Raw genomic sequence first — 15,843 nt, 5'->3', positions numbered from 1 at the left:
TGCCCCGAGTACGGCACCCACAGGATGTAACCTGCAAAGGTTAAGAACCACAGCTGGGAGGAGTGGACTAGTCACTGGACTGACCCGTCCTCCCGGGGCCTGGGTTTTACTCAGGCGCCACCTGGATTTCTCGGCGTGGATCTCAAACAGCCTGCCTGCCCCGTGTTGGGCTCTATACGCACATGAGCAGAACCTCTGGCTCAGCACGGTCTCTCCCTCTGGGCGGCACGCTGCCACTCACGCTCGGCATTCCTCCTTGGCTGCCTTTGGGCCATAGCGTTTGTTGTCACCAGGGCAGCCCTACTCTTCTTGGGTACTGAGGACTCTAGCCACAGTGCAGCGTGGGGCCTCGGGCAAGCTATGGAGTTGGTCTTCGGTGCTGTCTTTGGTCCGTCCCCACACGTCACCAGAGCCTCAATCATGGGGAGAGGATTCGGCCAGCCCTGGCATCCCGGGAGAGCTTATTATGGGCTGCTTCCCTCCTCTCCCCAGGGGCGTTTGCACCCTCTGCTTCCTTCTCACTGTAGAAGGAATTTCACAAACCAAATCACTCAGTGCACGGGAAATGTCCTGAATGAGGCCAGGGCTCTGAAAGCTGGAGCCAACGGCTCCATCTCTGTGTAAGTTCTCTGCTGGCAGGCGGGGCAGCTGGTCACCCGAGGCCATGAGGCCAGTGTGCTCCAAACCCAGCCCTCCCTCCCCACCTCTCTCTCTCTCACACACACACACACACACACACACACACACACCAGGCTCCTGTGGTGCCCTGAGGCTCCACCTCTGGGATACAGTGTTGGTGCCCATAGATCCCATGCAATACCTGAAAGACACGGCAGGTATACTCCGGGTGGACTTGGTATCGGAGGACTGGAGACTTAAGACTGGGAGGCACAAGTCATGGGTTTGAGACACTACTGCAAAGGGGGACTATTCTCTGGGTCCCCTCGCATTGTCAGGAATTCTGAGCCCACTTTCCCCGCCTCAGGATCTAATTAGCTCGTGATCTCAGCTGGTCCTAATATTTCATAAATGACTCCCTCATGGGTATTTACTGGCATACAGCTTTTCTTTGACTTCTGATTATAGCTTCTAATTTTAATAGGGAGCATTTTCATAAATTCTAGATTTCAAGTATCCAGAAAATTTTGAAAATTTTGGGTGACCTCATAATTCTGAGCCCACTTTCATACAAAATGAAACCATTTGTTGAGGCTGGGGCAGGTGCATCTGTCCTTGCATACGGGCCAAGGGCTGCTCGGTCACGGCAGCCTCCACCCAGCTCAAGGCACTCATTTCCTTTACCTGCCTGAACCCTGGATGACCACTGTCTGAGCCTCAGTTTTCTCATCTGCCAGGTAAAAGCATTGGCTCCGCAGCTTCTCCGCTGCCCTTGAGCTCAGTCTCACCTTCTCTGATGGTGGTCATTGTCTGCGCTTGCAGCTGGGGGAGGGGTGGGCAGGGCAGGCATCACAGTGGGGGGGTCCATGAGCCATCAAGGGACGTGGAACCACTGCAAGTAGATGCCCCAAAAGGAGGTGATGGGCATTACACGGAGAACTCTGACCACCCACCTGTTGCTGCCGGCTGTTACTGCAGGGAGCCAGCATCAAGGCACAGCCCAGGAGGTCCCCTTCTGCCTGGCAGTCTGCACAGAAGCCAAGTCCGGTGTTGTGGAGCTGAAAGTGGACATCCGTACACAAGTGAATCCCGCCCTTGATGTGAAGTCACCCTCTGTTAGTCTCTGTTCCTCTCCTTCACTTTCTGAAGAATAGCTCAAGGTGCCACATTCAGGCCACAAAAATGAGTGAGGTCAAGCTGAAGTTACTGATGCTAAGGGACAGGTCTCCTGAAGGGGGCAGGCAGCACCTGTCCTGGTGAGGGGCTCTGGGATGGATTATGGGGCAATCCAATGACCTCCCTCAGGGCAGGCATGGAAGCCTCTGAGGCCCCACTGAACTTGGACTGGTTGGCCAGGGTCATGGAAAACCATTACAACATCCAGTGTCTGTCTTGGGAAGCTGCCCACCCTTCCTCTTCCTCTTCATCTTCCCTGGGTCACTCCTTGCCTTTCCAGAGAACCTGGGCCTGTGTTCAGATGGGTACATCTCAGGGTAGACGTTGGCCAGAAACCAGTGGAACGTTCGACAGCCCAGCCTCCTTTGCAGCTGCAGGCGCTCTGTGCAGTCTGGCTTCTCAGCCTGGGGAGGAGGGAGTCAGGGAGGCAGAGGGGAAAGCTTGCTGCACATCGGAACTCAACGCGGTGGAGGAGGGACGGAAGTGGCTGAAGCTGAAGGATCCGGACAGAATGAGAGGCCCCAGACCGCAGCTGCCCAGGGCAGGGTTAGGAGAGGAGGGTTTGGGTGGGACAGAGTAGGAGGGGTCTTCCTTAGAGAGAGCTGTGGAACCGGCCGCACGGTAGGGGATGTCTCCCCCGTCCTACAAGCCCTCACATCTTCGGTCTACAAAGACCATGAAATCTATGCTTTGATGACCTTTCTGAGGCAACTGGCAAAACATGATGGGGCTGTGCACCTTTGGTGGATGGGGTACAACACCCTGATGGGCCACGTGGAGGCAGAAGCTGACCTGAAGGCCACTGAGACGAACTAAGATGGAAAATTGTGGGGCGGGGGTGGGGACAAGGTCAATTTACCCCTCTTCCCTGTACATGCCCAGTTTCCTCCATTAACAAATCATTCCTTTGGGCTACACTATCCTTGTTTTTTGAGATTCTCCTTTATACAATTGTTCTGGGGTGAATATCAAAGTAAGTCCTTAGGACGTTAGTATAAATTAATGTTTGGGGCTGCATTGATAAGATACAAAGAACCTTACTCAGAAGTTTAGTACTAAATCCTGGGTATTGTTAGGGAAGAGAAAGGTGCTAAGAAGGGATTCAAAGAGCCGAAAACAAACAAGAAGAGAGAGACAATTATTTCTTGGGGTGGAATTTAAAAAAAAAGAGAGGGAGCTGACACAGGAGTTCTAATCTGATGGCCTGTAGTCTGGAAATTAGACACTGGTCTAATTGGCCACGTGAAGTGATTTTGGTCCGCGTGTACTTCTCCCCTCCCCCAGCCCTCACACCTAAGTGTTGGGAAGGGTAAGGTCTGAGTCTGCAGCGCTGAAATGTTCTCTGTGCTTCTCCAAGTGTGATCCCCTGAGCAGCTGGTTCGGAAATGCCCAAGGACCGTGTCTAAAATGCAGGTTCCGGGGCCCTGCTCCACATCTATGACTCGGCAGGCCCAGGCATTTAATCTGCATGTTAACCGTTTATTTGCCACAGAAAGTTTGAGAACAACTCCTTCCTCAGGCAGAAATTTCTTGTTCAGCATATTCACCCATCATTACACCAAAGAAAGCTGTCACTTTCCTCTAAGGAATTACAAAAGGCTTTTTGATGGCTTCTTGGCACTCCAGTGTTCCTGTGATCCCTCCGGGTTTTGCTACTAAAACAGAAACATTTCTTCATGAGAGTGCCAGCACCCTCACCTTTCCAGGTGATGAGACAAACTGGCGAATCTACCCAGCCTCAAAGGTGGGGGCGAGCTGACATTGAACTCACCCCTTGGACAGCCCTGTCTGAGAGAGGAGAAAACTGGAGAGTGTCAACTCCTCCAGCACTGAAGCCTGGCCTTGTGTTTGGCTGCCTGGGCTTTGCTGTATCTCAAAATTCAAGTGAGGATTTTGGGGGTGGGATAGGAGGGAGGACGGAAGGATAGAAATCATTAGAACGAAATTAAGTTTTAGCTACTTTAGGTTTAAAGTAGATGCATGCTAGCAAACACCTTCATGGAGGCAGCGATATTATTGAAATCTTGATATCAGAGTAAGCAATAGGACATTTCTAAAACATGAACTAATGGAAATGTTCAAAAGGAAAGTACCATATTTTTGGACTATAAGACGCACCCTCCACACAGAAATTTGGGAGGAATAATGGTTGTTAATGCTGCTGTAGAGTTCTGTTTACTTTTACATTGGTGAAATATTACGTTATTTATGTTATTAAATATTGTACCACATTTTTTGCTTCAAATTTTTTCCCTATTTTCCCCTTCTAAAACCTAGATGTGTTTTACGGTCTGAAAAATATCTGTAAGTCAGAAAAAAGGTCTTCTCACCTACCAGTAGGAGGTGCCATTCTTCTTGTGAAAGCCATCAAAGGAACATTAGTGGATCAGAGAATGGACCTCACTCAGCAGCATGGGCTGATCAGGGGCTTGTGGGAGCTGTTACAGGACTTTGGGGTCCCCACTCCCAGCACAGCAAACATGGATGTGAACCCATGTCCCACATAGAAAAATATTTGTGTCACTCCATAAGAATTAAGCCGAGTGACAGTTGACCAGCTGAAGATACAATGTTTATGGACTTTAATTAAATGAATCAAATTTTTATTTTTCTATGGCTTATTTTGGACCCTTTGTGATTATTTGTATGCTTATATTTGTTTCATGTCTTAGATAATCGCACAGCCTAAGCACTTTGCCCAGGTGAAAGGGCCCTCTGACACCTGTTCCATCCCTCACTCTCTTCCCCGGGCTCTGCTCTGGGCCCCAGTGAGGCCGGCACCCCACAGATGTCGCCCCACAGGCTTCGGGGGTTCCAGGCCAAGGGCAGCTGTAGTGCCCCATGGGGGTGCTGGAAAAGATGGAGGACAGTCCCACCAGGTAGAAGAGCCACTTGACAGGGACAGCTTGAGGGAAGCAGAAGCCAGAAGCTTCTATCTTCCCTGTAGACGGGCAGGAGAGACACTCCCTGGCCCAGCCCGCTGGCGGTCCTGTTACAGGCACAGAAGCCCCCGCCAGGCTCTCCTTACCTTGCTCAAGGAGAAGGCCTTTGGGCTGTGCTTGTAGAAGGTTTCTTTGAATGAGCCCAGCCAGGTCTCGGCAATGCGAACCTTGTTCAGCAGGGTGGCCTCTGGGTCCAGTGGGGACTCAGCGTCCTGATTTTTGTAGATGTGTCCCACCCGAGAGCAGGGGAGGATTTCAACTGAGCCACCGCACAGCCAGGTCTGCCATGAAAGGACAAAGTACACACCTCTGCACCCCGCTCCAAGGATGCGGGGCATGAGGGGCCTGCTCGGGGCTGGCAAGATGCACAGGAAATCATGAGCACAAAATGGCGAAGGTAAGTGTAGTCCTCAGGTGCTGCAGAGTTGCCAGATCTGGGAGTTCTGGGTAGGGGAGTGACAAGGTGGGAAGTGGGGGCAGTTGTCCCGCAATGGAACGGTGGGGTGAGGGCACCGCACCCATGCAGCTGCCTGACCGGTCCCCCTTAAGACACGTGCACAGACAAGCACTCATGGAGGCGTGGCCATGTGGGTCAGCACCCTGCTCCCCACAGGCTGCTTCCTCAGGGGAAAGCATGTCCCTACTGGTCTGTCATTTCTACAAGCTCGTGAAGTCTCCTGCTGTAGCAGCCTATCTGTGTGGAGATCAAAGCAAGCTTCCCTTAAACGGTCTCCCCACTCCCCACTAACTCACACTCCAGTGCCCACACACCTACAATTCATTTGACAGGAAGCCTTTCATTGCACACTTGGCGATAAAGGTGCCAATGAAAACGTTCCTAGCAGAGGCGGCACACCAACCGAAACCCGCTGAGCCTGCGGTTCCCAGGCTGTGTGCCCGGGCACCTCAGGGGGCCCAGCACACCCCAGGGGCCAAGAGGATAGCTGAGACGTTAGAGAGAAATGTAGTGACATCTGTTGGCTGTCCTGCAAACTACAAGCGTGGGGCGATTCATGGTTTCAACACTTGGTGAACTTTTGGTGGAGTGTATCTTTACATTTGGGTCTTCAGAGGTTGCTTTGAGGAAAAAGTAAATATTGTGCTAACATCCTCGTGAAACGAGACATGAGAATGGTGGTGTCCAGTCTGATTCCAAGGTTAGAGAAGGGTGTCGTCCTTAGCAGGTGCTAAGTTGTTAGAATAGATACTTATTAAGTTGTTTGGACCAAACTACTCAGTATACAGAATGCTCGGGGTTTGCGGGTGCTATGCAAGTCATTGAGATGCTAAGGATGCTGTGAACAGAGAATGTAGGGGGATGTTTGCACTAAGGTATAACTGATAATATGTTCTTTCCAGCGGGCAGGTTTAAAGTCAAGTTCGTGAGGGAGGCTGGGTGCAAAATCAAGGTAGGGTGGAAAGAGACAGGGAGGGGGGAGGCACGGGAGGTCCAACGTATCACATTTCCTGACGCTACAGTTTTCCCACAGCCGTGTCCCTGACCAGTGGCATTTCTGACGGCTGCCTCCCAGCTGTGACCACACGTGGCCCCAGAGAGCCCACCCGGGTCCTCCCTTGGTTGGGGGCGTACCTTGAGAGACAGCTCGAGGTTTTCACCACCCCGCAGTGACATGAGAGGGTCATACGCTCCAGTGTTTTGGAAGTAATGTCTGTCCATGGCTACGACCCCGCCGGGCACCACAGGGCTCCTGGAGAGAGAAGGCAGGATGAGACTGCAGTTCAGCAGCCCGAGCACACTGGGAGGCTCACGGGGCTCCGGTGGTTGAGAGGGTGGACTCTGAGCTCAGCCAGACCTCCATGCTTTTAATGGCTAGACTGAAGCACAACGACCATGTCAGAAATCCCAGTATTTTATGAAAAACAGAGCCGTGGTCGCCTGGGCCTTTTATATCCCATCCCTGGGTACTGTGCCTCTGGGGCGGGCCACAGGGTTGCACCTGAGCATCCCCTGCCCTCCGGCTTGAGACCCTCCCTTGAGACCTGTGGGATGAAGGACACGGTTAAAATAAGACACCCAAGGCAAGTAGCACCCGGCCTGGACAAAGGTCAGCTCTGTCCTCCTCTCTTCCCCCAGCCCTGACCTTACCCATTCTTTCTGCGTCAGGACGATCCGCCCCAATTCTAAGGTAAATCCACCAGGGCCTGGGGTAGTAGGTAGGTCTCGCCCACCCCGTGGGAGACACATGTGACTTATGTAAGTGCATTTAATGTTTAAATGCTACTTTAAGCACAGGAATCTACAGCCCCTGAATAAGGGAATTAAGATAACAATAATATCCCTGAGAAGGGTTTTAACAGGAGAAGATGTAGCTAGGAGTGTTTTGAGCAAGTGTGTCCATTGAGGAATATAGTTTTTAAAAGAACAAATATTAATGCAGTTAAACTCTGGGTATGTCTTGAAATGTAAATGATTCAGAGTTTATATATTTTTAATTACCAAGAAAATAGTGTTACATTGACAAAACCACTGACCTTTAGGTTATTAAAAATACTAGGTTGTACCAGAATACTAAAAAGCAGTATTGTATATTGCTTGATACAATTTCCAACTCTGCCGCTTAATATTTGTAGGGTCAGGGTTAATTTCTGGAGGGGGGAGACTCAGTGCTTGTGGCCAGGGATCTGAGAGAGGGGGGCACTTTGCCTGCCTCCCACGTGGCTGCCCTGAGAGCCCAGGAAGCCCTCGCCACCCTCTGACCTAGAAGACAGAGTCCAAGCAGCGTCTACAAGACAGGGCACCAGGCAGAGGGTGACGGTACCCAGGACTGGCAGCTGAGCAGCATGAGCTGTGGCATGGTGGCTGGGAGAGGATGAGGGACTTCGGCAGACACCGAGTGGCAGACGCAGGCTGCGGGGGACCAGGCATGCCGACCCCCCACCCGAGGCCATGCCCGGGGAAGGTGCATCGTGGCGAGCACCAGCGCGGGCCAGCTTGAGCTCGCGGTGGGGGGCTCCCTCCCTCCCTGCAACTCCAGAGAAGCCGAGAGCTCAAAATCAACTCGAGGGAGACAGGGACAGGAGCTGGTTGCACAAGATTGTGAAGGCACTAAACGCTATGAATGGTTCATGTTTGAGAAATTAATTTTATGCTGTATGAATTCCGCCTCAGTGAATTATTTTTTAAAGGGCAGTGGGGAGATACAGCTTCCTTCCCGGGGCTCCTCCGCCGGGGCTTCCTCGGGATACTTGCTCTGGGAGCCCCCTGTGGTGACCTCGTGAGGCGAAGGGGTGAGGACGTTCCCTCTGAGGTCCGAGCATAAACCTTCAGATAACCAGCATAAACCTTCAGACTTTGGAACAGCCTGTGGGGGATGCCAGCCTCCATCTGTGGCATCACTGCCAGCCAGCCAGGCCCCAGACACTGCGGGGCAGAAACGACCAACCCCGATGCTTCCCCTCAGAATTGGTGAACCGCAGACTCCTGAGCTTAATGGAGCCGTGCTTGCGTTGCAGCGCTGGGTGCGCGTTAGTTTCTTACTCACCAGAAGCTCCTGGGACATCCACCTAAATAGTGCCATTGTCCAAAAACCAAACAGTTGAGGAGCAACCCACTTGGTGCCTGAGCATCCACCTGTCTGAATCCTTCTTTTGTATGGAGAAAGGACCCGAAGCCAGGCAAATCCCAATGTTACCTGGTGAAACAACTGGGTCAAGATCCCAGCTCTGGGTCTGCCCAGCCTCATACTGGGGGGTTTGCTGACGGTATCTGAAAGAGCTCGCTGGACGCCATTAATACCACGATATGATAATAATGACACTTACAGCTGAGTGCCTGGCACTCTCTAAATGCTTTTTATATATTAAATCATTTAATCTTTTTTATATGCATTTTTTAGATTATTTTTCAAGGTGAAGGGCTTAAGAAGTATATTAATTCACTCAGTCTCAACAACAACCCTATTATCATCACTGTTACTGGTGCAGGCTCCCTCTGGGGACATGAGGATGGGTAGCTTCCTTTTATATTCTGAATGTGCTCGGTCAATCTTTTATCCCTGATTTACTGATGAGGAAACTGAGGCACAGATTACATAACTTGCTAGGAAACAAGTGGAGCCCGGATCAGCTCCCAGACAGTCTAGCTGCCAAGTCCAACCTGAGGAGGCGAAGAAGTAGGCTCCATGGGGGCGCCTCACCTGCCCTCACCTGCCCTCACCTGATGGGGCTGATGGCGGACAGGCGGGCCGTCCTCTCGCTCTCCGGCAAAGCCTCCCAGTGGAAATCCAGCTTCCAGTCCAAGACGCCCCGCTGCAGGCCCTGGGAGGGGTAATACTGGAAAGTCCTCCAGTCAATCACATCGATGACTGGAGACACCACCCGGCTCCTGGGAAGAATTGTAGAATCACATAAGGAATGCAAACCACTCCCTCGTTGGTGGTTTAGGGATATGACCCCCCCACACACACACAGCCCAATATGGCAGCCGCTAGCCACGCGGGGCCAGGGAGCTCCTAAAACGTGGTCTGTTCAAATCGAGATGTGGTGTGAGTATAAATACACCCTGGATTTAGAAGGCAGTGTGAAAAAAGTTGAAAGTCTCAGTAATCTTATATTAATTATATGTTGAAGGAATAATGTTTTATCTAATTAGATTTATATCAAAGTATATTAAAATTGACTTTGTGGGTGTTTTAATTTTCCAATATGATTACTAGAAATCTTTAAAATTATGTGACTCGTGTTATGTTCTATTGGACAGCAGTGTTCTAGAAAATACCTTTTTTCATAAGAAATTGGGGGCCCACTTCACAGAAGAGCATGCTTATCCCTTTTTTTCCTTAAACACCTCTACTGACAGCACGGAGAAGTAGAATAATGGGGCCTGTGACTCAGCTCTGCCACTAAATGCTGTGTGACCTTAAAATAGCCATTGGACCTGTCTGGGTCTCAGTTTCCTCACTGATAAAGTGAGAGGTTGAACTACTTCCCACACAGGTTGTCCCCGGCTGTAATGCTCTGGGACACTCATGGCTCGTGACCTCTTTGGGGGTCTCTGATCTCTTTGAGGATCAGGGGGAAACTATGGACCCCTCATCAGAAAAATAACCATAAGCACATACACAAAACATTGCACAGAAATTCGGAGGGTCCATGGGCCCTGCACTGGGGGCTGCTTCTTGTTCCTGCCTGTATCATACATTTGATTGGCTTGAGGGATCAGGATGGCCACGCCTCAGAAGTATCTCTGGTACATGAGCATGTGGTATTGGTCAGCGAACCAAGGTCCTGAGTTTGGATTTATTTGTTCATTTACTGATGCCATTGGTGATTATATTTTATCTCTCTCTCTCTCTCTTTTTTTTGCACAGCCTGTGATATGATGCTCAAGGATGATGTGAAAAATTGGTACAGCTCAGAGACTTCACCTTTTAAGTAAACAGGTAGTCAGTCACTCAGAGGTACCAGGAGCTGCTCTCCACCTAGCCAGTATCTCAATCACATTATTTTCCTGGCTTCTCCCAAACTCTAAAATCTTCTAAAATTGGTGTGGTGGGATGGGTCAGGCCTGAACTCAAGGGTGGCTGGCAGGTGCCCCTCTAAGGAAATGAGGCTCCTGGACAGAGGGATGCAGCCACGCTGTGCTTGGACTCCCATCGATTCCCACCTCTGTTCCTTCCATGTCGGGGACAGCCGGGACTGGCACAAGCCCAGGCCCTGTGGAGCAGGCCAGAGTGGTCCTGGGATCCAATTATCAGCTTTAATCTGTGGCCTTACGTGACTGACATTGGTGTGAGGAGTCGTGGGGTTTATATGTGGAGCAACGACCTCACTATGCTTTTCCTGCCCTTCTCACGCTGTTCCCTCTGGAAGGTACGGGGACCTTAATCCCTCTTGGTCTACACTATTTGGGGGCACCCTGTATTGACCCAGAAAACTGAGAAGCAAGGTCAAGGATGAAAGGAGGGCACCCAGCCCCCTCTCGAGTCTCCACTGACTGAGGAATGCACTGAGCAGATGGGGTGGATTTGGCTACTGGCAGAGCAGTTCGTGGAATTTCAGAATCGAGAGCTGGGGAGCCACGTGGCTGAATTCCGAAGAATCCCACTGAATTCGTGCCATCTCGGGGATCGTCACGGGACAAGAAAGGAGACTGCACTGGGGCAGCCACGCACTCAGTTCGTCCTAGACCTGCCAGCTGTGCCTTCTGACAAAGTGCACGTTACTTTATATCAGAAAAGGAGAACTCTAATATCCATCAAGTTTCTGTTTCTGCTGTTCTGCTGGAAGCTTGGAGTCAGTCACACGTAAAGCTCACTACTACTAACTGTATGCCCCTCAATTCCCCAAACCATGTCTTCCTTTCCAAAACCTCCTTTTCCTTTTATTTTTAACCAGACACATGCATGATTAATCATGAGCGTCTGTGAGTACAGTGTGGATAGAGATGAAGAGTAAAATGTCAATGGAGGAAGTGAAGAGTTTTCTGCTTTGGTTTTTATTCCCCTGGACCACAGAGGCTGCTTAATCAGGGCTGAATCAGGGGGTAACTACAGTGCAGTGACTCAGAAACGCTGATTTGAAAAACCCCAAACTGTCTTCTGTTTAGCTTTCGGTCTCATACCTACAGCCGTGTGTCGTGTTCTTGGAATCCATTTAAAGCAAAGCAGCAAAGCTGCCCTGCCTGACTTGGAAGGAGCTACCCGCGTCTGCTTACCCCACCCTTCTCTGGCTTATGAACTGAGTTTTAACTCGCAGGTAGATAAATGTGCGTCCTCTCTTAAGTCTTTCTGAGCTCCAGGAGGACAAGTTTGTATTTCAGAAGACAAACAGGCCGTTGAGCTGTCAACAAAGACCGGTGAACCGAAACACTGATCCTGGCGCGGCTTCCTCGTCATGTTCCCATCTGCCGTGACGTGGCCATTTCGGGTCACACCACACTCCATTCGCAGCTTCCCTGTGAGCTCCATTTTCTCTGGGCCCCAGCAGTGCGGGCAGGTCTTCAACATACGAACGGCGGGAGGGGCACAGACACTCGGTCCACATCGGGGCAGCTATCACACGACCACCCGGAGATTCGAGAGCTAACTGTAGTTTCAACCTTAGCAACCAACTCTTTTACCACCAGAAAGACTGAGCCCTGGCTCATTTCATTCCGCTTTATTTTTCCTGGGCCTGGATGTTCCTCCAGGCCCGAGATGTGTAGAGTCATTTGGGAAGTTCCTCCAGATTTTTGCTCTTTGTAAAAAGCTTCTTCCATGGAAAATTCCTTCTTCCCAGAGCTCTTGTTGCTCAGGTGTGACCCCAGGACTGTCGTGCTGAGGGGTGTGGAGTAGGATGGGCTGGAGACTGTCCTGGGGCATCAGGCCCTCGGAAGGCTGGGCTGGGAGGCGTCTTGGGCGCCCTGCTGCCCCTCAACACACTCACACACTCACACTCACACAATCCCACTCACGTGCACTCATTCACACACACGCTCTCGCACTCACACACCCACATACTCACATGGGATTTTTCAGACTGCCTTCCATCATTTAACTCCTTGAAGGGCAGGGAGGTGGGCGGCGGTCCCTTCCCTGCCCCACCTAGCTTCTCCCCAGTGACTAGGTTCACCAGGCTGAGCGCTGGGCAACCTCACAACTGGGCGTCTTTAAGACAGGGGACCAGACCAGTCTCCAAGTGGGAAACAGCTCGGACAGCCTCTCGAGCCAGGATCACCCCTACGATGCTGCTGCCTTTCGGTGCCTCACCCAGGACCGCCTCTCTCTCCTCGGAAGCCTTCATTTCACTGGGGCCTTAACTCCCACTCCTTGGCTGGGGTCCCGGAGTTGGCGTCAGCACGAAGCAGTTGGCAGCTATCGTGACAGCCACTCTAGATTTTCGTCCTTGTTACTTCATGTAGAATCTAGCTACCAATCCCCGCGTCCTAAGGCTGCCTGGAAAACAGAGGCTCCCAGAGGAGCTGCCGGGGCTGCTGTGCAGGGTTGTGAAGCCTGGGCACTGCCCACTGCCTGTGATATCCTAGACGCCGTCAATTCACACATGGGTTTTCTGGCAGGTGGCATGAAAGTGTCTTGTTCTATCAAAATGGGTATAATATGACACATGTTCTGGGGGTGGGAGTCACGAGGGGGGTCATGAGGAAGGGACTCCTTTCACCGATGTGTACCACGTGGCCGCGTGGCTGTTGGCAGACCTGCTCTGTGGGCAGGGGCAGGGAAGTGGGGCTAGAAACCGGGCCCCGAATTCTCTGACCAGGGTTTTGAGAAGGCAATGACTTTGAAATAGCTGATTTATGGCTTACCACCCTGCTTACTCACCATTCCCACTCCGCCTTTTAAATGAAAGCTCTTGAAGCCCGTTCCTTGCTTTGGGGGCAATGGGTCCCCACCTGGTGACAGATGTCTCTTGCCATGAGCCTCTGAGGCAGCTGGGGCCCTTCGTTCTCTCAAAGAGCAGCCACCTGAGGAGCGGCACCCCGTGGCTTGCACCACTTGCCTTACAGCAGGGGAGGAAGTGTCTGAGCAAGGTCCCTGGGGCAGTAAAGCAGACCTTGAAAGGGGACACGCTCGCAGGCCACAGCTCACAGAGCCTGGCCGAGTGTAGTGGAGGAAGAGGAGCACTCGGGATCAGGTGCGGCAGCTTTCCCTTCAGACCCTCACCTGCGAGCGCCCTCAAGCCAAACCCTGGGGCCAGAGGCAGCACAGGAGGCTGTGAATGAGGTGTGAGATGTGAATTGGACGCCAAGGCAGGATGGTCAAGGACCAGAGGCTAGTGTGTGTGTGTATGCATGTGTGTGTGTGTGTGTGTGTGTGAGAGAGAGAGAGAGAACATGGGGAGAAAGTTTGATAAAGAGGAGATGGGAAGAGCCCAGGAAAACTAGCATTTTATGTGCCCACCACCTCTCAACCATGGAAGTCTTCTCAGGAAGCCCCATTTTATTTACAGCTGGGGAAACTGAGGTACTGCCAAGTGTTTCTCGCTCAGCCCAGAGTGAGGAATCTCCCGATCTGTGAAAAGGGCACCAGTGTGAGAAGCAGACAGCATGAGGGACTGGTTTTAATCAATGTGTTAACACGTGTCTCACAACCAGGGGTGGGGATGACTCAATGTTTCTCCCAGATCAGCTCCTCCAATCCCTTCCAAATAAATTCATATACAATGACAAGAGCAGTAGACCGGAGTCAGGACCCCTAACCTGGCCACGCAGTGTCTGCGCGCCCTTGCACACCTGCTTGCCCCTCGGAACCAATCCGCCTCTATGAGATGGAAGCAAAAATAGCCACCTGAAGCATCTCCCAGGGCATCACAAAGGATGTAGACAAAAAGAGTCTATTAGGGTCATGCATACGGAGGGCTTAATCATACTAACTGCTGGGTTCCTACATGCATACTGGAGCACACAGGACAGCCCCACTGTCAGGTGGCTGGCAGCTCTCTGTGACCCATCTGTCCTCCCTGAACTCACTTTTTTGTTTCAATAGTGCAATCACGAGATAGGACCAGGTGATCTTAAAGGCTCCTCTGAGGCCCGTCTGTCGGTGACAGTCAGATGAGGCGTGGGCGGGACCAAGTTTAGGTTCCGCTCTGATGATGCGCGGTCGTCGTGATTTTGAGAACAGAATCCGGCTGGCGGCCTTGTCCTAGTCCCCATGCTGAACTCACACAAGTGTCCCGTACTCAGGGCCATGGAACCGCGCACCATTAATCCTTCTTGGAAGAGGGATCCTGGGCTGCTGGCCATTTACTGCATGTGGCTTGAAACCATCTCCGTCTGCTGAGATGCTGATCCCTTGACCTTCTCACTCAGGCTTTTTTTTTTTTTCATATGTGGGGTTATCCCCAGGTCAGATGAGACAGTCAGCATGTACGGTGGGAAGGAATGCAGGAATAAAAGTCCTGGGCTTCATTCTGGCATCAGCCCCGTCTGGCTGGACATCATCAAAAACAACCACTTATTGAGCTCCTACCGTGTGACAGCCCCCCCCGCCCCGAGCCCAAGGCACACCTGAGGTGGTCCAAGATGAGCCAGTCACCCCAGGTTTGGGGCCGCTTGAGTGGGACATTCAGGTGGAGGGAAGTGGTCGCCAAGACGTGTTTAGGAGCTATGTGAGTGGAGTGAGGAAGTAGGGAGAGAATGACGGCAGGATGGGGAAAAGAGAACAGAGAAATGGTCAGACAAAAACGTTAGATGTCAGACTAAGGGGTGTGTGATGCAGCCTTCTCCAACTTCATACTCCAAGGGCGGGCCTCAGTTAAAAAATTAAAGACCCCTTTGTAGAAACCAGAAACCCAAAGAGTGCTAGTTCTCAACAGAACTTTAGCCATCTCGGTGTCTAATGCTTTGTTCTTCAGGGAGAGAAATCCAGCAATGTTTAGGGACTTTTCCCCAGATTACCTGACAGTCTTGATTAACATTGCTGACTTTTCATCACAGGTAGTGATAACCATGGTAAGCTGAGACGCTTCCCAGGGGTATCTGCAACCTAATAGAAGCTGTTCTCCAAGCCTCGGTTTCTGTATCTACAAAACAAGGTAGATGGAGAAGCAGCCTCCATTTCCACTCTACTTCCCCGTGCTTCTTAAAAGCCTGAAACACATGAAAAACCCTGAGGAATATGTCCCTCTCAAGTGGTTGTCTTTTTCAACGACAGAGATTTTCTGTGAGCGGCTGAGGCTGCAGACTATTTCTCGCGCCCCCATCTCCGGCTCCCCAGCCTGAGGGGGTGACTTACCTGTCACCAGCTATTCTGCTGAGGAGGGGCTCCAGCCAGCCCGGGTGGCACTCGCAGTGGGCATCCATGAAGACCAGCACGTCCCCAGTGGCCCTGGTGGCTCCCAACATCCGGGCCCTGATGGCGCCCAGCCTCTTGTTGCTCCTAAGCAGCTTCACCCCCTCCAGCCTGGCCACGTGCTCGCTGAGGGCGGTCCTGAGCTGTCCTGGAACCGACAGGGTTGTGGTCAGCCCAGCATTTTACCACTCGACTGTTGGATTTCTCAGTGGTAAAACATTGTACTGACTTATTACTTTGCAATTATTTTTCTTGTACGCTTGTTAACTCCCAGTCCATTTCCTAGAGAAGGACCCCTGTTAATGAAGTTATTACAATTTCTGAACTTGGACGTCTGAGAACCAGACCCTCTGTGA

At 51.5% G+C, this 15,843-nt stretch overlaps 1 protein-coding gene across 2 annotated transcripts in view; it reads right to left on the bottom strand.

The window, feature by feature from the left end:
- Positions 1-15,843, bottom strand: part of GALNT15 (polypeptide N-acetylgalactosaminyltransferase 15) — a 42,552-nt gene that overhangs the window by 7,517 nt on the left and 19,192 nt on the right. Inside the window, exons 3-8 of one of the 2 annotated variants that reach the window (XM_037143957.2) lie at positions 15,431-15,635; positions 8,914-9,081; positions 6,328-6,445; positions 4,823-5,017; positions 2,067-2,198; positions 1,572-1,676 (exon numbers count right to left, since the gene is read on the bottom strand). In XM_037143957.2, the coding sequence (XP_036999852.2) occupies positions 1,572-1,676; positions 2,067-2,198; positions 4,823-5,017; positions 6,328-6,445; positions 8,914-9,081; positions 15,431-15,635 (923 nt within the window). The remainder of the gene's footprint in view (positions 1-1,571; positions 1,677-2,066; positions 2,199-4,822; positions 5,018-6,327; positions 6,446-8,913; positions 9,082-15,430; positions 15,636-15,843) is intronic. The other variant, XM_037143958.2, reaches the window with a different exon arrangement.

Source organism: Artibeus jamaicensis, unplaced genomic scaffold (genome assembly GCF_021234435.1).
Source record: "Artibeus jamaicensis isolate MK-2021 breed Jamaican fruit bat unplaced genomic scaffold, CSHL_Jam_final contig_519, whole genome shotgun sequence".
Lineage (NCBI taxonomy): Eukaryota > Metazoa > Chordata > Mammalia > Chiroptera > Phyllostomidae > Artibeus > Artibeus jamaicensis.
The sequence above is the reverse complement of the archived record's forward strand: the minus strand, read 5'-3'. Positions and strand labels throughout refer to the sequence as shown.